The sequence below is a fragment of the Coloeus monedula genome (genome assembly GCF_965178545.1).
Source record: "Coloeus monedula genome assembly, chromosome: 3".
NCBI lineage: Eukaryota > Metazoa > Chordata > Aves > Passeriformes > Corvidae > Coloeus > Coloeus monedula.
This window is the reverse complement of record NC_138783.1, coordinates 116,287,831-116,310,510: the sequence shown is the minus strand read 5'-3', so window position 1 is coordinate 116,310,510 and position 22,680 is coordinate 116,287,831. Positions and strand designations below refer to the sequence as shown.

The 22,680-nt window shown below is 44.6% G+C and overlaps 1 protein-coding gene across 1 annotated transcript in view; it reads left to right on the top strand.

The window, feature by feature from the left end:
* PCP4 (Purkinje cell protein 4) overlaps window positions 1-15,929 on the top strand; it is a 47,137-nt gene extending 31,208 nt beyond the window's left edge. The window contains exon 3 of the mRNA XM_082277376.1: window positions 15,575-15,929. Within this exon, the coding sequence (XP_082133502.1) occupies window positions 15,575-15,702 (128 nt within the window). The 3' untranslated portion in view covers window positions 15,703-15,929. The remainder of the gene's footprint in view (window positions 1-15,574) is intronic.
* Window positions 15,930-22,680: the final 6,751 nt, after the last annotated feature.

Genomic DNA, 22,680 nt, shown 5'->3' with positions numbered 1-22,680 from the left:
TGTCTTTCTGGGAAGGAAGGAAGGAAGGAAGGAAGGAAGGAAGGAAGGAAGGAAGGAAGGAAGGAAGGAAGGAAGGAAGGAAGGAAGGAAGGAAGGAAGGAAGGAAGGAAGGAAGGAAGGGAGGAAGGAAGGAAGGAAGGGAGGAAGGAAGGAAGGAATTCGGAAGGAAGGAAGGAAGGAAGGAAGGAAGGAAGGAAGGAAGGAAGGAAGGAAGGAAATAATTGGGTTTCCTGACAAAAGAGGAGAAAGAAAAAAATTGGTTCTGTTTACATGCAGATCTAAAATTTGAGCAGTAAAGATAGTTAGGTGGGTTTTAGTGGAACAGGGAGTGGGCTGTGCTGTGTCCTGTGCATTCTGCACATGCCAGCACTTTGGAGGCAGTGAGGGATGTGAATCCCAACTTAGGTCCTTCCTTGCACCGACCCAGCCTGTGTTTCCTGAAGCAGAGGAAATGCATGAAAGGTTTAGTCCTTCTAGATGCTTGTAAGCTCATGTCCTTGTAATCCTCAGAAACAGGGTGAGGAAGAATGGGTCTCTCTAGACCAGAAAATACAGGCTGGAGAGATGATCTGAGGTTGGCCAGCTGCGTGTGTCAGCCCAGATGCTGTTTCTGATCAGCTTTATTGACAATCTGACATGTCTGTAAATCCAGACAGACCTTAAAAGGTGCCTGTCAGGGTTTAAATTCACACAAGGGAAAATGTTTTCTAGAGAATTTTTAAATGAGTAGCAGAGATAAATGTGAGAGAAATCCTCACCATAGAATGTGTAAAGGACTACTCAGATTAATTTTTGTCTTCCATGTAATCATTTTAAGTGACTCGACTGTTTTCAATTTTTTTCCTGTGCTTAAATCTTCAAGAAATCATTGGCAACTCTCAAAACACCAGCAGAGTAACATTCACTCTCTGGTTTTGATCCCTTTTAACGATTTTCCAGCTATCCATAACTTTTATTTCATTTAGTTTACATTCCTTCACTGGTATTATATGCACTTACTTTGTTTATTGCAATCTGGACTGGTGGCAGGGCCGATTAACAGCTGCTGAACTCTGCTGGCTAAAAGCTCCCTTTTCAGTTGTACACAACCTTGCCAAAATCCAATGGCTTGGGCTGAAATTTGTTATTTTGATTGCTTGCCTCAAGCAGAATTATTTCGGAAGGGTTCAGCAAAGTCGTTCTAGTAGTTTCCAAAAATGAGGCTTGAGCAAAATGTTAGCACATCAAGAAATTAAAAACAATTTCTGATGGCCTTTTGTCTGACTGCTTCGAGCCTTTGTCATTTTGAACAGAAATGTAAGATTTGTCATCTGGGATGTGACTTTTCTATTTGTTATAGAGGCCAAGTTATAAATGTTTCGAAGGACAAGCCTTACGTTTCTGTGAGTTCAGTGAAGCAGTTAACTATTTTTTTTTCCCATGAAAACGCAACATCACTGAGCCAAATAGTAAACACGAAAGCAATTAAACCAACACTGTCTTTGAAAGGCTTAAGGAAATGATCGTTTTCCTTAATTGCTGCTACATTCAGCGATGCTTTGGCCAGGAGCTGAAGGGTCGTGCCTTTTCTGTGCTCCTAAAACATCACAATTGCTTAGGAAAAAATGTGCCTCCTTCCTTGGAAGCAGAGGGTCCCAGAAGCTGGAGCAGGGAGGTCAAAGGATGGAATGACAAAGGAGTTCAGTAGGTCTCATCAGGAAGCTGGAACCACAGAGGATTAGGCAGCATTTGAAACTTATGGGATGGAAGCTGGGATGGGGAGGGAGGAATATGAGCAGGCATGTGAGAACTGGAGGAGAGCAGGAGTCAGCTGGTGTGGGAAGGGGCTGGGCTGGAATTTTGAGGTTAGGGAATGTCCTGGTGCAGTTTTGGGGAGCAGGGGTAGCAAAAGAAAGACACAGCATTGTTGAGGTCTGCTGGCAGCCGTGGTGACCGTCTTGGCTGGGGGAGAGCTGGGGCTGGTCCTGAGCTGGGACAGAGGAGATGGAACAGGAGTAGCCACCACATCTGAAGGCATCAGAGTTTTCTGATTGTTCCCTTCCCATCAGCTTTATGAATCCCACCCAAAAAATCTGCAAGTCATTCCCTTTCCTGCTGATTCAGGAACAGGACAGCAGCCTCCCGCCTCTGCCTGTTACTCCATTAAAACTGGTGTTGGATTTAACAGTTCCAGGCAGCCGTGCTGAGGAGCCATGTGGGTGTCCATATGTTGTATCAAAATACCTTTTTTTTTGCTTTAAATCTAGGAAACACTGCACTCCTAAGACCATGAAAGTTTCAATGTCAAAAATTAAAGTTGTCCACTCAGTGATTCAGTTAATTTTGCCTAATGGTATCGGTTCATTTTGTCATTTATTAACTTTCTCATGTTCAGCTTTGCAGCCTGAATGTTCTTTTAAGATAGCTTTATGCATGCAATAAACTTACAGCTGAAGCAGGAGGGAAACCTTTATCCCCCAGCCTCGGTTAGATTTTCATGTCAATTAGTCTATCTGGCACTGGGTTTAATAACTTTCTAATTGCAATTGCAGCACTTAGCTAAATCAATGGCCACCCCTCTGGATAAAACTGATTTTAAATAGCCATTGTTAAAAGGCACCAGGTGAAAACTTAGTGAGGTGAAAAGCAAGATAACATGAATAGGAGCCCTCCTTTTCTTCTAGACAGCTCATATTAATAAAGCTTGCTTTTTGTTTTGTTTTGCCTTAACATGTTTTTACATTAAAAAAAAAAAAAATTTGAACTTACAGAGGACACTTTCTAAGCTTCCTTTAAGATGTTGCAGGATGGGAGTCAGGGAATGCTCCAGGTGATAAAAGGGATTTGTTCCAGCTCTGAGGACTGGAAGGCAGTGAGGCTGGAGGGCCAGTGTGGTACCTCACAAGCACCACTTGGCTGGCAGCTCGGAAATGCACCCGCTTCCAGCACGTACAACCTTCTTTGTGTCCTCAGCGTTCTGTGTGGGTTTGTTAAGTGCACCATCTGTCAGGATAATGAGAGCATTTTCACTTCCCTGCTCCATAACCTCCTGATGTAGTGAAAGAGCTCAGAATACGGACCTGCTTTCTCCCTTCGCAGGGGCTTTATTGGAAAAGCATGCTTGCTTTTACCCACATTTAAAAAAATAAAAAGGTGTGTGGGTGTGAATAATCAATACACAGGCTATAAAAAGGTGGATACTCCTCCTTGCTATGCACCTGAGAATAAGCCCACTGCAAGCCAGCCTTAATGATCTACACATTAGTCAGCTGCTTGTCAGATGCTTGTCAGAGCTGCACTCTTAGGGGAGAACAACCCCTCTACCCTTTGTCTGAAATGGCATCCAGTTCAAAAGAGGATGTTGCTGAATCAGTGCCTAGGACCTAGAAGGTTTGGCACTCATATTTTCTTATGAGATGGGGGAAGAGGAAAAAAAAATGCAGAAGCAGGATTTGAAGTACTGTGTAGTGGCTTTGGAGCCCGACCTTGCTCATTATCTTTGCTGCTTTGGAAAGGCTTGGAAAATTATATTACCCTACAACCATCAGTCGTCACTCAATAAATACAGAGGCTACAGGCAGGGACAAGAAATCCCACTGAGCTTTGGTATTGACTTGTTAGAATTCCAGGCTTTAGCCTCCCAGTACAGTAACTGCCTCTAAGTAATGAACAAGCTGCTCAGAAGGACACCTTGCCCTTCTGGATTCATTCCCCCCTCTTTTATAGGATCTATTCACTGCCATGTTTTACTCCCTTATGCTAAACAGTAAATTGTCCTATGTGACAGTAAGGTCTTTTCTATTACGCTGGGAGAGGAAATCAGTGGGAGAGCAGAGCTGTGCTCCAGTTGTGCCTCAGAGCCAATAGTCATGTCCACCTCAGCATCAGTTTCCACAGTAGGGGAGGGGAGAGAAAAAAAACATGTCAAGGATGTGTGGTGGGGTTGTATTTCTTCCATTAAGGAATGATGAAGCAGTAACTTTTGTGTGTAATGGTGCTGTAAAATCTGAATTCTCTGTTGAGTGCACCACATTGGGGAACTGCACTAGGAGGTGGTCACTTTGTTTTCCTGAGCTCTGCGTGCAGATTCCAGTCTCATGTCAGTGTTCCTTGGCTTGGATCAGCCACAAGAATCATGGAAATACCTTTTAAAGGGTTCTTATCTTCTACACACGGACACCCAGCACATCTCACTCACACATTTTATTCTTCCTGCATTCTCAGCCCTGTTTTGGCTGCCTTTGTCACATGCTGGGTGCAGCAAGGTTCCTCAGAGCACCTCCACTCTTCAGGATGGCAGCAGCCATCACCTGGCTCGTTCTTAGCTAAATAGCAGAGCAGAGGTTTGGTGTTTGCAGTACCTGGTGAATTCAATTACAGTTCTCACAGAAACTGTCATTTGGCTGCTTGTTCACATGAAGCATTTGATATTGCTTGTCTTGGTGTTAACTGTAATCCCTTATTAGAGGTGTAGAAGGAATCTTATTGATGTGCACTTAAAGGCACACAGTGTACACAAAAATTCACTATCTTTGAATTAAATTGAAAGGAGAGCGAGAGGTGCTGATACAGTTTTTTTTGTCTGTTCAGCTATATTTCTATAAAAAGAAAAATGTATGCACACTGTTCAGTCAGCTCCTGAGGGAACGTGAGAGGATCCAGATCAGCTGCACAACTGGCAGCTTCCCTGGCCATCTCAGCAGAGGGAACAAATGTTCATTATGACCCTCTACTGAAGGTGAGCCGTTCTCTCCCTCTCCATCCCATGGGATCAGAGCACACAGATGGAGTTGTGTGAGAAGGTGTGCCTACCTTTATTTTATTTTCTTCCTTCTTGGAGCAAACAAGAATTCTCAGCTGCTGCAGTTTCAGTGTAGTACCTTTCATAAGGGCTAAATAATTCATTTGATGAGAAAGAATTTCTCATGAAATAGCAGATAAGTGTGTTCATCTGAAATTCTTCAATGTGTAGTTCAGGCACCACTCAGGCTCAGGCAATGTAACTCACTTAAAGAACATTATCTACATCTGAACCAGTCCCTCTGAGCTGCCTTTATAACTAATAGAGAACTAAGCAGTATAGGAAGGGGATTCAAGGGTGAGATTTGTGCTGTCCACTAATGTTGGAATTGCACCCTTGGAGTCCTTGCTTTGCTCCATTGGTGTCTTTCTAAACACCTGCAAGTTTGGCTTCCTTTACAGCTGGACTTGATGATCTTAAAGATCTTTTCCAACCTAAATGATTTTATGATTCTAAGTTAGATTAAGAAATTTTTTTTTGCCTTAGGAATTGGCCAGAGCTTTTTACCTAGAATCTGGTTTTGAAGTATTTGGCTTAATGAGCTTCTGCAGAACACGTAACATGGCTGAGTGGCTCTTGGGCAAGACAGCCTGGAACACACTGACAATACCCTCCAGCATATAATTCCTTCTCATCCTCTTTCAGAGTCACATTGCCACTGGATCTTAATTTATCTTCCCAGTGCTGCTGTTTCAGTGTTATCCTACATTCTCCTGAGGAGCCCCTCCTCTCTTCCTAAGAAAGTTAAGCAAGCCAGCCTGCAGGGGAAATAAACACAGAATGTGGCTTTTTGCGTTCAGTGGAGACACGGTAAACTCAAATTAATGATTCTGTTCGGGTAACAGCCCAAGCAAAAGAAAGCAGTGGAATTTTCCTAGAACCAGCCCTCCTGCAACAGGTTTTCTTTGCTTTACGGTGGAAAACTACAGCTGGGTGACTGCTTTCAGGAGTCAGAGATGTCAAAATTCCGTACCTTTTGTGAGAAAATTTCATTCTGTGGAACATTCAGTAAGACTTCTGGTCAGACCAAATCTATCCAGCACTCTGGCTGAACTTGTGGATGCTGGAGCAGAAGTTACAAAGCCAAGTGATGCAGGAGCATGTGAGACCCACTGGCAGGCCAAGTTTCATGGTAAATTGATTTCCTTTAGAGTATCCTGGTCTTTGCTCAGGGCGAACTACCTTGGAGCTGCTCCAGAAGCCTGCTTTTTATATCCATCACATCTCTAGGGCTCTCCTGAAGGGATGAATTTGGTGTTATGGAGGGGTGACAAACTTTCTTCTGCCAAACACTCTCCTGAAAGAATGTCTTAGAGCAGGTTTGTTCATCCTAGCCTGGTTTTACCCTGTGACGATTCTGTTCTGTCACTAAAGGGCTCCAAATACTTCCTTGGGCATTCTTAACCTCACAAGCTCCACTTCTACACAATAATTGCCCGGCTGCCTCCACAAACATTCCCAAACTGGCAGGTAGTGCAAGATGTTAAAAAAACATGGTACATGTATTAAAGCAGTGGCTTTTTTTGGGATGTAATTGTGCTAAATTAACTATCCTATCACAGCACAGAGCAATGCCCATGGTTGTGCAAATAAAAGCTGCACTGTTTGGCCATTATTAATGTTGTTTGTTTCTTGCTCTTAATCTGTGCAGTAAAGTGAGTGCTTCATACTGATAATATTTACAAGGCTTAGGAGATACTGAAATAGAATCATAGAGTGGCTTGGATTGGAAGGGTTCTTCAAGCTCATCTCGTTCCAACCACCTCTTCCATAGGAAGGAAACATCCACTGTCCCAGGTTGCTCCAAGCCCTGTCCAACCCGGCCTTGGACACTTCCAGGGATGGGGCAGCCACAGCTTCTCTGGGTACCCTGTGCCAGGGCCTCCCCCCCCTCCCAAGGAACAATTTCCTCTATAATAACTCCTTTGCTTAAGAATGTGATATTGAATGGTAAAGCTCAGTTCCTGTACCTTATGCTCTGCACCTGTGAGTGTGGGATTTAGTTGTTTGTAATTAAAACCTGTGATGGATTTTACAAGAGGAGAGTGTTTTCTCACTGTGACTTTCCAAGTGCTCATATAACAATTTTTATTAAAATTACCCTGTAAACTTAAAATAGGCTCTCATTAGTTGCTAACAGATCTGCTGGTATCCAGTGACTCCAAGAAAATGCCCTTATTTTCCACTTTGAAGATGAGCAGGGCAAAGTCTCGCTCTTTTTTGTGTGTGGAAAAAAACATCTTATGACTCCATATCATGGTGCTTTTGATTGACTCCTCTCCTTTTTGTGACTGACAGGCTTTGCTCTGTAACCCGTGCCACCTTCCCCAGCTCTTTTCACTTTGTCAGGCACGGATTTGATCCCCCTTTCCTGCCACTCCTGTGAGGCATGTTGTGATCGCTGCCACTTCTCCGAGCTTCTTCCCCTGCTGCTCTTTAGGGGGGTGGTGGGGTGAGGGAGCATCCCTGGAAAGCAAAGCCAAGGGAGACAGTGCCACACTGGAAGGTAAAATCCTCTGTTTCGTGTTTTCCTGGTGAGTGCTCTCAGGTACCGTCCGTCATCCCACAATTAACAGCGAGTGCCAACTCATTTTGAGGCAGTTCCCTTGCAGTCTGGAGCAGCAAAATGTTTGGAAGTGCTGGGGGCAGCATGTCTGTTGGAAAACAAAATGGGTTTAGAGCCTTTTATATGGTTTTGATGCAAAGTGGTGCAGCATGGCTTGAATCAAAAGGGCTGAACTCTGTTTGCCTCAATGCCCCAGGGGTCCCACACTCTGCCACCACAGTCCCTCGGCAGAGTCTGTCTGGAACAATCCCAGCCATGCCTGTGGCTGCACCGACTCTCACATATTTAGGGAAGCTGTGGATGATGCCTGAGCTGTGCTGGGGCCTTGGATAATGTGCTGGTGTCGAGGTAGCCCTGAGGAAGTTCTCCCGTTGTTATTTTAAACATTATTGCTGAAGACACTTTTGCAAAGGTCAAAGCACTGAGGGGTGGTGGAGGGGAAAGAATTTATTGTTCTGCATTTGTAACCACATTAGGGCTCCCAGCTCGGGCTGGGAGTGCCTGGATGCTACCATAATAGGGAAATAACTGATCATATATTAATCAAGCCGTCGAGAAGCGAGTCAGGAGGGCAGCTTGCTTCATGCATTGCTGAAATGCAGCTCCCTCCACAGCAAAGCTGGTTAAAGGCACAGTGTTTAACTGGGGAAATGAGAACTGGAAATGGCAGAGGAAATTAAAACTGCGTCGTAACAGTTCCCATTTAAAATTGGCTGGGGCGTTGGGGATCATGGGCAGCTGCAGAATGAGACTCCCATAACTCTGGGCTGAATTTGTGAGGAGGAGCTTGGCATCCTGACCTGGAGGAGAGGCTGGGCTAGGGCTGGGTGTGTTATCCCTGCTGGTGGGGCATCGTTCTGCAGGGACAGAGGGACCTGGCAGGAGCTGGACTCGATGGTCCTTGTGGGTCCCTTCCAACTCAGGACACTGAGATTCTGTGACAGTGCCAGCACTTGATCCCCAGCACCATTTCCTTTCAGCTCCCAGAGGCTCCCACTGAATTTGCCAGTTTAGCACTTCTCAGACGCAGCTTTGGCTGGTAAGAGATGAGATGATAGAGCTGAAATGGCCATTTTTATTTGCTAGGTTCCCAGTTAAACTCCAGAAAGTTTGATCTCCAAGTGGCAGTGTGAATTAGTTTCATTCCCAGAATACCTCCCATGAGTTATGTACCTACCTATGCATCAGTTACATGTTTGTAAACCATTTTAAAAGGCTGGCAGTGATCCATTAATTATTTTGAAGATGAGGAATGATTGCTTAAATAATATTAGCATTTAAGGAAAAACAATATTTGTCTCTATATTAATTGTTGAGCAAAATCTATTCATCTGTAGTTGGCTACAGTCTACTGGAGAATGCAATTTCTGTAAACTGAATTTTATTGCTATTCCTTTCTGTTCCATTATGTTACCCCAATGTACATATTTTTTGTGCTACTTCGTTTATCTTGTGTCAGAAATAATATTCCTGTTCTCAAACATTATTACAACTAGGGAAAAAAAAAAAGATTAATCAGACATTTCAAAAGCCTCATGCTGAAATAACATTTTTAAAATTATAGAAGAACAACCATTATTTTCTACAGCAAAACTAATTTTTCGAGTTCGAGATAGCAACACCATATTCCAAAAGTAAAGGTCAATTTGAAAAATAAAAGATTCTGGTTGCCTAATAAGGTCATGTTCTTTATACCAAATTGTAATTTACAGTTGAATCAAATGATATTAATTATTCCTGGCTTGCTTTGAGTGATATTCTGGGGCCAGTTGGTGTAGTTCAGATAAAAACAGCTGTTACATTTAGTCTTATCATTAATGATAACCTTTATTTTTTTCCACATGGAGCTTTTGAAGTCTCAGGAGACTGCTGAGCTCCAGGGGTTGCTTTTCTGTTTCAGAGATGGTTCCCATGTGGACTTTCCATTTCCCCAGCATCTTCTACCTTCAAATAACCAAAACCAAAAACCCCTTGTGTAAAGCTGTAATTCCCCACCATCGAGTGCATCTCTCCTGACAGAACAGGGAGCCTTGGACTCTGGAAGGTGGCCCTGGAATGTCTGGGTTTATTTTGGAGTGACAAAACGAGAACAGCTGTAGGGATGGAGTCCTTGTCACAAAACGAGCATCTCACCCTGCAGCACTTCTAATGAGCAGGAAGAAAAATTATTGTTGTTCCTAATCTAATTAGAGAAAAATTTTGTGCTTATTAATGAAGAAGCTGAGTGTTGGTGGCTAAGAAGGCTGATGGCCCCTGGGCTGGATCAGGAATTGTGTGTCCAGCAGGAGCAGGGCAGGGATTGTCCCTCTGTGCTGGGCACTGAGAGGCCCCTCGAGGGCTGTGCCCAGTTCTGGCTCCTGCAGGAGAGCCCTGGAGGGGCTGGAGCGTGTCCAGGGCAGGGAAGGGAGCTGGGAAGGGGCTGGAGCCCCAGGAGCGGCTGAGGGAGCTGGGAAAGGGGCTCAGCCTGGAGCAAAGGAGGCTCAGGGGGGACCTTGTGGCTCTGCACAAGTCCCTGACAGGAGGGTGGTGGGGTTCTGCTGCCTCCAGCACAGGGAGGACGTGGAGCTGCTGGAGAGAGGCCAGAGGAGGCAGCAGGATGAGCAGAGGGATGGAGCAGCTCTGCTGGGAGGAAAGGCTGCGAGAGCTGGGATTGTTCAGCCTGGAGAGGAGAAGCTTTGGGCTGAGCTCAGGGTGGCCTTGCAGGGCCTGAAGGAGCTGGGAAGAGAGAGATTATTTACAAGTACAAGGGGTAATGGCTTCAAACTGATAGAGAGTAGGTTTAGGTTAGATATTAGAAGAAATTCTTTACTGTGAGCGCAGTGAGAGCCCGGCACAGGTTGCCCAGAGCAGCTGGGGCTGCCCCTGGATCCCTGGCAGTGCCCAAGGCCAGGTTGGATGGGGCTTGGAGAAACCTGCTCTAGTGGAAGGTGTCCCTGCCTGTGGCAGGGTGGAACTGGATGTCCTCTTAAGGCCTCTTCCAACCCAGGCCATCCTGTGATTCTGTAACTCCCCTAGAAAACAAGTCTTTTACTTCCTCACCCTCAATTAGATACAGAGGGGAGGAATGGCCAACATCAACTCAGAGGTTTTAAAACGATTGCTTGTGAGGAGTTAAGTGTGGCCTCCACACCTCTGAGCATCCACGTTTTCTCGAGCTGGCTGGTTGCTCTGTGGACTCTGGTCAGATAAAATGACTCTTCCCATCACATAAAGACAATGCTCCACATGGATGTCAACATCCATGTGATTCCTGCCCAGTTTGGTCCTCTTTATTTCGGGGCTGTTCTGCCTCACTGGACAGGCTGGTGTAATAGCTTGGGATCCGAGCGGCAGCGTAAAGATTGTCACAGCTTGAAAAATCTTGGGAGCAGTGGGAGGTAATGATCCTGCCTGAGGCAAAATACCGCTTCTGGCCTGTTACAGGGCACTGTGATTCTGTCCCACACTCCATTTAATCTCCCCAAACGCTGCAGTTTAGCCCCTGAAAAATGCAGTATTTTTATAAGTGTGTTCCATCTTCAGTCTGGTCCCATAATTCCTGTTCGATGTGAGCCAGGTGAGCAGGGGCAGAGGATGGCACCTGAGACAGGAAATGCCAGTTAGAGCCTTCAGCTCGTGCCATTTTTCATGCTGAATGGTTTTCCAGAATGTGATGAGCAATTTCTGTTTCATCTGGAAGATGGGGAATTTCTGAGACTAAAGACTGAGTCCCCTTTTCCACCCTGCTAACCTTTTCCCTTCCCTGAGCAGTTTTGGGAAGGACTAGTCTGTTTAGGCTGTGTTCAAATGTCACAAAAGACTGCTTTAGACTTTTGGCCCATATGGAATAAGCAGTGTTTCCTTTTCCCAGCGTTGTCACAATTCATTTTACTTTATAGTTGAAAAGTAAATGAAAGAAATAGCTGGAGGCACATTTGTGAATAATTATATTTGCACCACATTTCTTCAGAGTTTGATGGGTAGATTGGTGTGTAAGTTTTTATTGTTTTCCTTCAGCTTCATTATCCATCCAGTGTTTGCCATGGGTCACGAGGTGCTGTAGCAGATCATGGAGACAGCATTCGGATGCTGAGTGTTTCATCTGGAAAGGGAATACACAGATCTTTTTTCAGTTGCAACAGTGCATAATGATGGTAGACTTGGAAAGCAGCTCATTAGTTGCTGTTTCAGGCTCTCCTGCTGGGATGAGTGCTGCCTGTGGTGAGGGAAAACCTGTACCCTGCAAATTGTCTCCGACTTCAGCCCTGCAGTGTAACGGTGCTGGGGTCTGGGGTGTCCTTGGTCAGCAAGCAGTTGATATTATGCTCCAAGATTTGTCCCATCACTGATCAGATTTGCCTCAGTTGGCGCCAGAGCCCGTCCATGTTAAACAGGTGATTTTGGAAAACTCATGGGATAATGAAGCCTTTTGTTATGGCCTACAGCTGTTGGTATGGGATTGTTCACCTCCGCTGTTGGCAGTGACCAGAACTCAGCAGGGACATGCACTCACTCCCCTCGTTTGTCAGGGTGTGTTCGGAAGAGTGGGAGTCCAGCAAAGTGTGAAGAAATCTTTCAAGAAAAGCCTTGAAATAGCTGAGTTTAGTGGGAAAGGTTAGGGGGGTTATTTATTATGGTGCTAATGAAACCAGATCCCTTCAGAAAGCAGAAAGTGCAGGCCAGGGCTTATCAACCATCTCTGAATGCTGTAAAATCACAAGAAGCTTGTGAGTTTAAGTCTACTGGCACCAGTTTTGTTTTCCCTAGTTACCTCATGTGGGTGGGTGTAGTGCAGGGATCTTCAGATATCCATGTGGAAGGAATCTTCATGTATTTTAAAAAGTGAAAATATCAACAAAAGGTTGTGTGTGACTGAGGATGGGGAGGGAATCCTGATCCACCTTTATTAGTACATAAAGGTAGCTTGGAAGAAGGTTATTTATTATCAGAATGGTTGGCCCCTGCCAGCAGGAATGAAAACAGCAAGTCCAGGAGTATAACCTGTGCTCTGGCCTGCTGAGAGCCAGAATTTCCTGGGTTTTCAGACCATTTCTGAGCTAAAGGAAAACCAGGAGTGGGAGACAGGGCACGAAAGAGGGACATTTTGATGGGCTTGCTTTCAGCTCTCTGCAGAAATTGAATGATTTGAGGGTTCAAATCCAACAGCCTGCACGCCAGAGATACTTGAACAACTACTGACAGGTAAAAGTTACTGTGGCATGGGTGGATATGGAGCAGGAAAGGTGCAAAAAGGCTTTTAGTCCTTTTATGAGTGCAGTGAGGTGATTTCTGGTCTGTGCAGGTCCTGAGCCCAGGCTGGCTTTTCATAGTAATTAATTGGTTAATTCTTAATTCATGGAATTGTAGAATGGTGTGGGTTGGAAGGGACCTTAAAGATCACCTGGTTTTGTCTCCCCTGTCACGAGGGAGTTGGAGCTCCTGCTCCTAACCAGTAAAATCATGTAGTTTGCAGGGTGTGATACTTTTAAAATCACTGGGCTGTTTTTAGGAGAGCTAAAAATCAGGTAAAAACTAAAATCTTTCTCCCTTAGACAAAGCCCGAGCTGACACCCCACTGAATTTTCTCTCCAGATTGAAAATCCATCTGTTAAAGTATCTGTGTTGTGACAGGTATCAATAGAAAATGGTTTGGGGAGAACTCCAAGAAAATCCACTCCCAAAATTTGGGAAATACCCAATCCAGCTCTTTTCAGTTTAACATAGGACTTCATCTCTTTAAGCAAATACGTCTATGCAATTATATATATATATAAATATTATAAATATATATTCTCTATGTATTCAAATGTGGATGAACCATACATGTATAAAAAAAGTGAAATATGGACATAGGGAGAAAGAAAATGATACAGGTATGTCTATTACATTATATATAGATACCACATGTTTTGTTTTATAATTTATATTATGCATATATGTGTAATCATTATATTTATATTTCCATACCATCTGCTAATGATGAATTTCTTCATTCATATAAATGTCTTGGCCCTTTTGAACACTTCTAATTTCTTAATTACAAGTCTAAGTCATGGCTGTAAACTTTTCATCCTACCATTTCTCTGTGGTGATAGGAAAACAGGAATATAGAAAGAGTTCACATGGAATTTTCGTTTTGATCTCTCAACAAGAATGGGTCAAAAAAAGTAAAAGAAAGTCAAACCTTAAGATAATTGTAAATTATTGTATTACAGTTGATTTTAAGGCAGTGATGATGCCATCAAGCAAAAATTAAGGTGACCTGGAAATTCTAGAGGCAAATTACTCTAAATGCTGCATTTTCTTAAGTCTTAACGTGAGATTGCTGAGTCACTGTTGCAAGTTAAGATAGTGCTAAAACTTGGCTGTAATAGGAAATCAGCTGTACAAGCCAGATTTCATCAAGAGGTACAAACCCAATTGTGTCTATTCATCCACCCATCTGGTTTTCCCAACTGGCATTTCCAAAGGACAGTAATTAATACACTGAAAGGCTAAAATCAATGGATAGACTCTACTTTTACTGTTAGGTTGCCTTTAACCCATAAATACCAAATCAAAATCCATTCAGATTTCTCCTTGGCTGTGTCACTTCCAACCTTCACGTCCCTTTCCCCATGGAAAATCAACTACAATTGTATTTCTGTACTTAGGGTGGTTGTATTGCTTGAATAGTTACACAAACTGTGCAGATTCTTGGATTTAATGACATGATTCTGTGATTTAATGACATAAAGTTAATGGATTGATTGCCTTCCACAAAAATCTTTGTTTTGATAGCTTAGCTTTTCATTAGCTTGTATAATCAAACTTTTGGTGAGCTCTCAAGCTGTTCTTCTCATCAAGATTTTCTCTTTCTTCTTCCATTCATCTTTCTTCTTCAATGTTCTTCTAAGTAAAACAAAATATTAAGTGAACATTTCTCTTATGTTAGCATAGCTGCATTTATTTGGTTGTAGTTAAATCAATATGGAATATTGCAGAACCTTCCCTTTAAATATTTGCTCAGTTTAGAGTGGTCCATGGGAAATGAACACAAAAGTTAAGTTCTGAGTAAGAGCAAGAAGCACAAGCAAGAACTACTGCAAGACGCATGCTGAAGTCATGGAATGGCATCCCTGTTCTCTGCTGTGAAGGACAGAGACAATGGGGCTTAAGTTTCTTTTCATTTTAATAATACATGGAAGGTGTTGACTTTATTTGCATGAACAGTACTTGGGGATGAGCATCCTGGCGGTATTAATGTCAAGAATTAAAAGCAAAGTGGTTCAAAATGGGTGGATTCCCCCAGCTGCTAAGTAGAGCTCCCTGCAGACTCCTGGAGTGACGCTCACTGCAGGCTGGGACACAACAGTTACAGAAGTGAGTTTAACAAACAAGGTTATGGTGAAAAACTCGGTGCTGTGATGAGGTTAGTGGGGTAAATGTGTGTCCCCACTAACTCAGTCCAGGCAGTTTAGGGTTATCTTTGCAACAATGGCAGGAATTTTCCCAGACCTGCACTTTTAACTTGTAGGTGGTTGAAGGAAAATTCAGCAGTCAGCTGGGTTGTCCACGTGGAGGCTGAATGCAGCTGAAGGGAAAGCTGAGGCCTGGGAATAAAGGAAGGCAGAGAGCCAAGGATTGAGGATGAAAGACAACAGCAGGGCCTGGAGAGAAGTGAGGGAAGCAGTGCAGTGCTGGGGAGATTGGACATAAATGATTCAAAGAGGAAGAGTGGTGTGTGTTGGAAGGGATGAGGCAGGAAGCGAGTGAGAAGGATGGAAATTAGACTTAGGAAGTATCTTAGGAAGTATTCTTCCTCTCATGTTGGAGGTGTGATAAGAACAGGGTCTTAATCCCTCTACTTTAAAATATTTTAAGCTGCCTTTTTTTTTAGAGGAAACACAGAATCATCAAATCATTTAAGTTGGAAAAGTCCTTTAAGTTCTCCCTGCAGGGTGGCACAGAAGAGTCCTTCCATCCCTCACCGTTGGCTCCCTGGGCTGGGGGGCACTTGCCCAGATGCTGGATGAGTGCTGAGCAGCCTTTGGATGCCACTCCTTAGTGCCCAGCTCCCCACAGTCTGTCACAAACTCCGTCACTGGGAGGGGTTTGATGAAACTTGTCCCAGGTTTTTTCCCTGAATCTGCTCCCCGTTGACATGGCTGTGTCTATGAAGAAGAAACAGAATTTTCCACCTGTGCTGTCCAGTGATTATCCCTGTCTGAAAAACCTGCTGATGTTTTTGTTCTGTTTCTTTTGAGCAGATGGGCAAAAGAAGGTTCAAGAGGAGTTTGACATAGACATGGACGCGCCAGAGACAGAGCGGGCGGCCGTGGCGATACAGTCCCAGTTCAGAAAATTCCAGAAGAAAAAAGCGGGGTCCCAGTCCTAGTAGCTACCTCACAGCGTAAAACAAAGTAATCCTGAGATGATTTATCAAGAATATCAGAAATAACACAAAGATGCATGTACAGAAATTATCAATATTTAAAACCCCATTGGCAGATAACAACCCATGAGCTTGTGTGCGACTTCATCCCAGATGTTTCACGCCCATTATCCTCTGTAACTCACCATTTTACTTGATGTTGTAATAAAAGTTAGGGTGAAGTAATTAAAGTGTCTGCCTTCATCTGTCTTTCCATATTAATCCAGCAAGTGCAGCATTACAAATGAACCCAGCCCAGATGCCTGTTTCCCTCTCCATGTAAAGCTTGGAGTCGTAACAGCACCGTATGTTGCAGGGATTTTTTGCTGAGGGATGAGATAGATGCATCTCAGCCCTGCTTCCCTCATTTGGAGAATTCCAGCTGCCAGCAAAATGTGAAAATCAAACTACTTTCTCATAATGAGCTGAAAGTTAAAAAAAAAAAGAAAAAGTTGCAGACAGAAGCTGGCATGAGGGGTGTAGGAAGCAGGGAGCGGTTTATTTTTGTCTTGCAAGAGTGTCAATGAAGTGGTTTGAGTGGGGAAATTGTGCCTGTCCTTCCTCTTTGCATGATAACATTCAGAGATCTTGGACCACATTGACTGTTATGGAAAGAAAATAATAAACCAGACACAAAACACCTTTGGAAGTTTGGGATTGATTTTTGTCTATAAAAATAGAAACTGACCATCTAAACTCTGTTTATGGATGCATTTTTTCAGTCCTCTACATAATCAGCAACTATTTCTGTGCCATCTGTCTATTTCCATATTATTTTCCGTATTTGAGGAGTAAATCCTAACAGGCTTCCTGTGCCCATTTGCCCTGTTCTGTATTCAACTGTGAGCCCCTTTATCACTGTGTTAGCCCAGCTTTGGATCAACAAAAAGTAGCTACAGCGATGTGTCCTAAATTGGGAAGTGAGTGGTGACAGCCTGCCTGCCTTTCCCTCCTTCAGGGGGAACAGATCCAGGTGTCGTTCCCAGTTCTGCCCAGGGGGATTCTTTCCTTCCTCTCCCACCTTCCTCAGGAGTGTTTGATCACCAGGGCAAGGGACAAGTGCATCATTAGTCACCTTTAAGCAGAAAGCCATGAGCAGGGGGCAGGAATGGAGGGAAAGGAGGGATCTTATGCCCTTCCCACAGGAGCCCACCAGAGCAGCAATGTTGGAGAGGTGCAGAGCTGTGGGATTACAAGGGAGAAGCCCTCATCCTCTGCAGCTTAAGGCACTTGTGGTGCTGGGCATCATTTCCGTGGTGGTGCCAAGAGCTCTGGCCCCGTGCTGGTTACAGGCAGCCCTCAGGGATGCTGAGCAGGAGAAATCCTGTGGGCAGTGAAGAAAGCTTGTGCAAACATGACTTGTGAGGTGCATGAGGCTGGGTGGGAAGGGACAGGGCATTTTAGAACCTACTTTGGGGGTAAACATCTACATGCTGCCCAGACCCTGCCTGTGGCACCTCTGTGTGTGTCAGGTCCTGGCCCTAGGCATGACTTTCCCACTCGTCACCTGCAAAGTCAGCATCATCCTCCAAGCTGCAGCTCAGTGCTTTCATTATTTTTTTGAAGCAGCACCGTTCCTTTGCATTTAAGAATTTCACAAATAAACCTCAAATAACAGCGCTGCTGTGCTCCAAGTGTGGTTTGTGGAGGCCCCAGTTCCCCCAGTTGTGTTTCACAGCGACTGCTCACCATATAATAATAGCCTAAGCATAATAATCTAAAAATTGTCATGGCTTTGGGTTGTGTTGGTGCCATTTTGTTTAGATGAACATATATTTGTAATAAAAGACTGCATTTGTGTTCTGCATTATGTCATTTGAAACAGCATGAGCTCTGTAATGGCTACTTAATTGAATAAAAACTATGGGTAAGCACTAGGCTTTTATATTTGATCTGACATTCCTTAGACTTAAATTTCCTACACAACAGGAATAATCATATGGTTGGGATACAGAAAATGATTACATTATTGAAGCACAGCAGCAGGGGCTGTTAGTAAATGAATTGTGGCTCTTTCAGCAGCAGGGCTTCTCTTCAATGTGGAGTTCAGAGTGCATCTTACAGGCACAGCCCTAATGTACACTGAAACATAATGAGGAAACAGTGATCTGGCATGAAATTTGGAATAATCGTGACTGCCTCTGTCAGACAATTTCCTTTTTATGTAAATGTGTTTGCACACAAATTCACTTCGTGTTCCCAGGAGAGTTTGCTTGCTCCTGAGTCTTGCTCTTCACTCATCCTTTGCCCATATCCAAAGTGACAGCTGTTAATTTCTTGTCTTACCACTAACTCATGCTATCCCAAAGACCTTTCTGGGTTTCGTTGAGGTGAGGACAAAGAGTTTGATTTAACCTGGATGGATGCAAGAGAACAGTTAAATATTCCAGGTACAAGTGTGGGTTTTTTAACTTTCAGACACTCACTGAGCTCTCCCTAATGGTGATTAACCAAGTCATGGAAAGGAAGATTTAAATTAGGGGGGTATCTGTGCTGGTAACCCCAAAATTCCCATAGGTAACACGGAAGAATATTCAGAGCAGTAGATTTTGCAGGAAACAGGGTTATTGCTCCCACCACCAACACCCACACCCTCCCCAGACATATTCACACTGCTTCTGCTCCAAACTGTTGCCAGATTATCCCAAAAGAGAGTAACCTTGAGTGATCAGAACAATTGCCTGAGCCTTTGAAATCCTTAGTTCACATCGATGCCTGGACCGTGAAATCACCTGTGGAAGTCAGCACAAGGGAGACCAATAGAAGGAACCAAAAGCCATCAAAAAGCACAGGAATGCCCACATGAGGAAAACAGCAAAGAATGGGGAGTCTGTCAAGTTAAACAGAAAAACAAGCCAAAGCCAAATCTGTGGGGAAAGCGGGGAAGTGGAGGTTTTACGGAAAGTAGAAATGAGCCTTGGATTAATGCCCAGAGCAGAGGCTCCCACAACTCAGGCAGAGTTTGGAGCAACCTGGCAAAATCATAGAATCAAGCCATGGAATGGGTTGGGTTGGAAGGGTTCTTAAAGCTCATCTCCTTCCAACCTCCTCTTCCATAGGAAGGGAACATCCACTGTCCCAGGCTGCTCCCAGCCCCAATGTCCAGCCTGGCCTTGGGCACTGCCAGGGATCCAGGGGCAGCCCCAGCTGCTCTGGGCACCCTGTGCCAGGGCCTGCCCACCCTGCCAGGGAACAATTCCTGCCCAATATTCCATCTGAACTGACCCTCTTAGTAACAACAAATTAACAACAACAAATCACCAGGACTGCACGAGGGTCGCCCAGGGCTGGCGGAGGAGCTCAGATACACATCTGCCTTCTTCAAACCATTGCTCCCACTGGCCTCAATGCCAGAGGAAATAATTAACATATTTTAGAAATGTTACTTAAAAGGGCTCTAGTAGTATTCAGAGATTTCCAAAGAGCAACTTCATTAAGGGTCTTGAGAGAGAAATGATGATATGATGTAACACAACCACAATACATCACTGCCAGCCACGTGGCAGCTGTGATTCACAAACCTGCTGCTGGTGCAGTAAGCAGGTGGGTGATGGTAACCCAGGGACACCTGGATTTTCCAGAAGTTTAAACAGGACTGCCTTGAGTGCCTCTTGAAGGGCCTAAGAGGTGTGGGAACAAAGGGTCCCACAGAAAAACAAGTGAGGTGACAATTTGTTATACAGGCTCCCCAGGGAATGGGCACGGCCCCGAGGCTGCCAGAGCTCCAGGAGTGTTTGGACAACACTCTCAGGCACAGGGTGAGATTTTGGGATGTCTGTGCAGGGCCAGGAGCTGGACTTTGATGATCCCTGTGGGTCTCTTCCCACTCAGGACCATGATTCTATAATTATTTTTTCCAATATTCGCTCCATACAAGTGTTCAAAGCCTGATGGGGAAAAAGCAGAGTGTACTATCAATATGATTAAATTAATATTTAGACATCTATCTCCTGGAAGCATTTAAATGCAAATATCCTTCTCAGTCTGAAAACAGCAGAAATCCCTTGTACTGGTTTCTATGATCAAGACAATCTTCAGAGTGGAAAGATGCAGGAACTTCCCCTCAAAAGAGAAGCTATGCCACTTCTAATCCATTAAAGTCTAGTCACGAATGGGTTATTTAGCTCAACTCTTAAATTGTGGCAGTGCTTTTTTTCTGCCTCTTTTTTTTTAATCCCTAAACTCTCCCTGACAGATGGTCTCCTGCCTTTTAGTATCTCTAGTGATGGTGAGGCTAAAACCTTCCTTGGCAGCTTGTTCCATGGCTGAACTTTTCTTAAAGCCATAAAGGTTGGTTTGTACTTAAAACCTAAATCCTCCCTCCTGCCCTTTAGATTAATTTGTTCCAGTCCAGCTATACCCAGTTTCCCTAATCTTATCTTGGAGGTCTCCTTTTCAACCCTTTTCATTATTTTTTGTTACTCTCCTTTGAACTCTGCCAATTTATCTGTGTGCCTGGAATGAAATGCAGCCAATCCAGATGAAATGTGCCCAGTGCCAGGCACAGCAGCATAATTATCTCCACTATTTTACAAGTGACGAGCCCCTCACCACAAATTTACATGGCTTTTGGCATTTTTTGTGGCAGCATTATTTTGCTGGCTTGTAGTCAGAACATCATTTCTCATGAATATGGAGCCTCTCTGTGATCTCTCTGGCTGGTCAGGATTTCACCTTTTTTTCTGCAAGGGACTACTCTGGCTGTAAAACACCTTTTTTAGTTTTACAGTCCCCTTGCACCTCTGCAGTACTGGGATGACACAGAAATCTGGGTAAATGTCTTTATCTGCAGCACTTTGTCCTTCAAGTAAGGCAGGAATTGTGATAGTTTCAATTATATTTTTTTGTGCTTTCCCATTTTCTGTTACTAAATAATTGCAGTCAGGTGCAGAGGCTTCAATGATCTCTAAATCAACCTTTTTTGGAAACTCAGAAAAGGTTTCAATGACTTCCTATTTTATTCTGAAAAGTTAACTTGCCTTTACTGGTGATGACTAATTATTTGATAAGAAAAGTCTTCATATCCACGGCTAAAAATAGCTCTCGAAATAAGCCTGAGGACTCTTGTCCCTTCTCAGTGCGTTGTGATTTAATGATCTTTTCACAAAGGCCAAACTGATACTATTACTCACATTCAGTGGTAGTTTCCAGCATGAATATTCCTGTAGAAGTCTTCAGGACTAATGTGACAAAGGGAGGGGGTGTGAGCACATGATCTGTTGGCCTCATCAAGTACACAAAGTACAGTGACTTTCTGTGCTTGGTTTGCAGATCTTGGCAAAATTAAATCCCTGTATCCCTTGAACCATTGTAATTTCTTGCTGGGAGCCAAGCCTGCATTTAATAGAGTGAATTATTGGAAAAAAATATATAACCAGCAGATGATGGTGATGATTAATAACAGAAACAATAATTACTACAGCAAGGGGAAAATTGACAGGTTTCCAGAAGCCTGGCATCACGAGAGCAGCTGGTGACAGGACAAGGGGCAATGGCTTCAAACTGAAAGACAGCAGGTTTAGATTGGATAGTAGGAAAAAATTCTTCCCTATGAGAGTGGGGAGGTCCTGGCACAGGGTGCCCAGAGCAGCTGGGGCTGCCCCTGGATCCCTGGCAGTGTCCAAAGCCGGGATGGACAGGGCTGGGAGCAGCCTGGGACAGTGGAAGGTGTCCCTGCCCATGGCAGGGGCGGCACTGGATGAGCTTTAATGTCCCTCCCAACCCAAACCAGTCCAGGACTCTGTGATCTCTCCAAAACACGTTAAGATGGTTCAGATCATACACACAAGCCACAGTGACACTTTCCTTTGTGTGCCATGGGCTGTCACCCTCCTCCTGCTGTGGCCAAACCCAGTTGTAGTGGCAGCAAATTGTCTCCCCTTGGCACCAGGGACATTTCTGGCCGTGTCCCTGCTGTGCCGTGCCCCTGCCCAGGGCTGGTGCCATCCCACTTTCCCACCTCTGCCCAGGGGATGGATGCAGTGTCTGGTCCCCACTTTAGGGTCACATGGGGATGTACCAGTGCCCTTTGTAGGACTGTTCTGTTTGCGTCAAATCTCTCATTACCACCTATTTTGACAAAATTCAGGCCAATCCTGCAAACCTTGAGGTGGAACCTTCTTTCAGAGGCTGGTGGGGGCACACACCTGCCTGCCTGGCTGAGCCACCAGAACAGGCAAATCTCATTGCCGAAACACCAGCAACAAAGGCCAAAAAGAGGCATCAGCATTAGAGCTTTGAGCTGAGCAGGCACTGGGCTGTGGAGTCAACATCCTGCCCTAAAGCCCAGAGCCAGCCCCAGCATCGGGTACCACTTGTCAGGGAAGAGGATGGAGTGAGTGGTGGGAGATGTCAGCAGAGCCTGGGAGCAGGGAAGGGGATTTCTGTAGTGGAAAGGGAAGGGTTTTAGAAAAGGTGAAGGGGACAGATGTAGTAAGAGCGCTTTATGGAGGAGGCAAAGGGTGTGGGCAGAGAACGCTGGCAGGAAGGGTGGGCGGAGCGGGAGGGGTGGCAGGGAAGGGCGGTGATTGCCTGATGCCGAGGAGCTGGAGCTCTTCATTTCCCACTCACTCTCGTGGTGATGGCATGAATTGCTTAGAGATTTCCCCTTCAGTTATGTAAAACCAGGCAGCGTGGTGCTGTCTTCAGGGATACCTGGGCAGCAGTGCCAGCGCTGGGGCGCTGCAGCGAGCCCGAGTTATGCAAGGCTGTTGGCAGGCAGCTGAGGATCACAGCTGGGCCGGGTAAATTCTGGCCGAGTTAAAAATAAAAGTCTCACTGTTCGATCAGTCAGCCTATAGTTTGCCCTCTAGACTTCCCCCTGACATATGGTGCCTACTGGAGAGCACCCAAAACACCTCTTGCACCGAGGGCTTAAAAAGTGACTTGGGAGACATCATCTGTGGAGGAATTAAAAGTGTTTTGTTTGCAGGGGAAGCAATT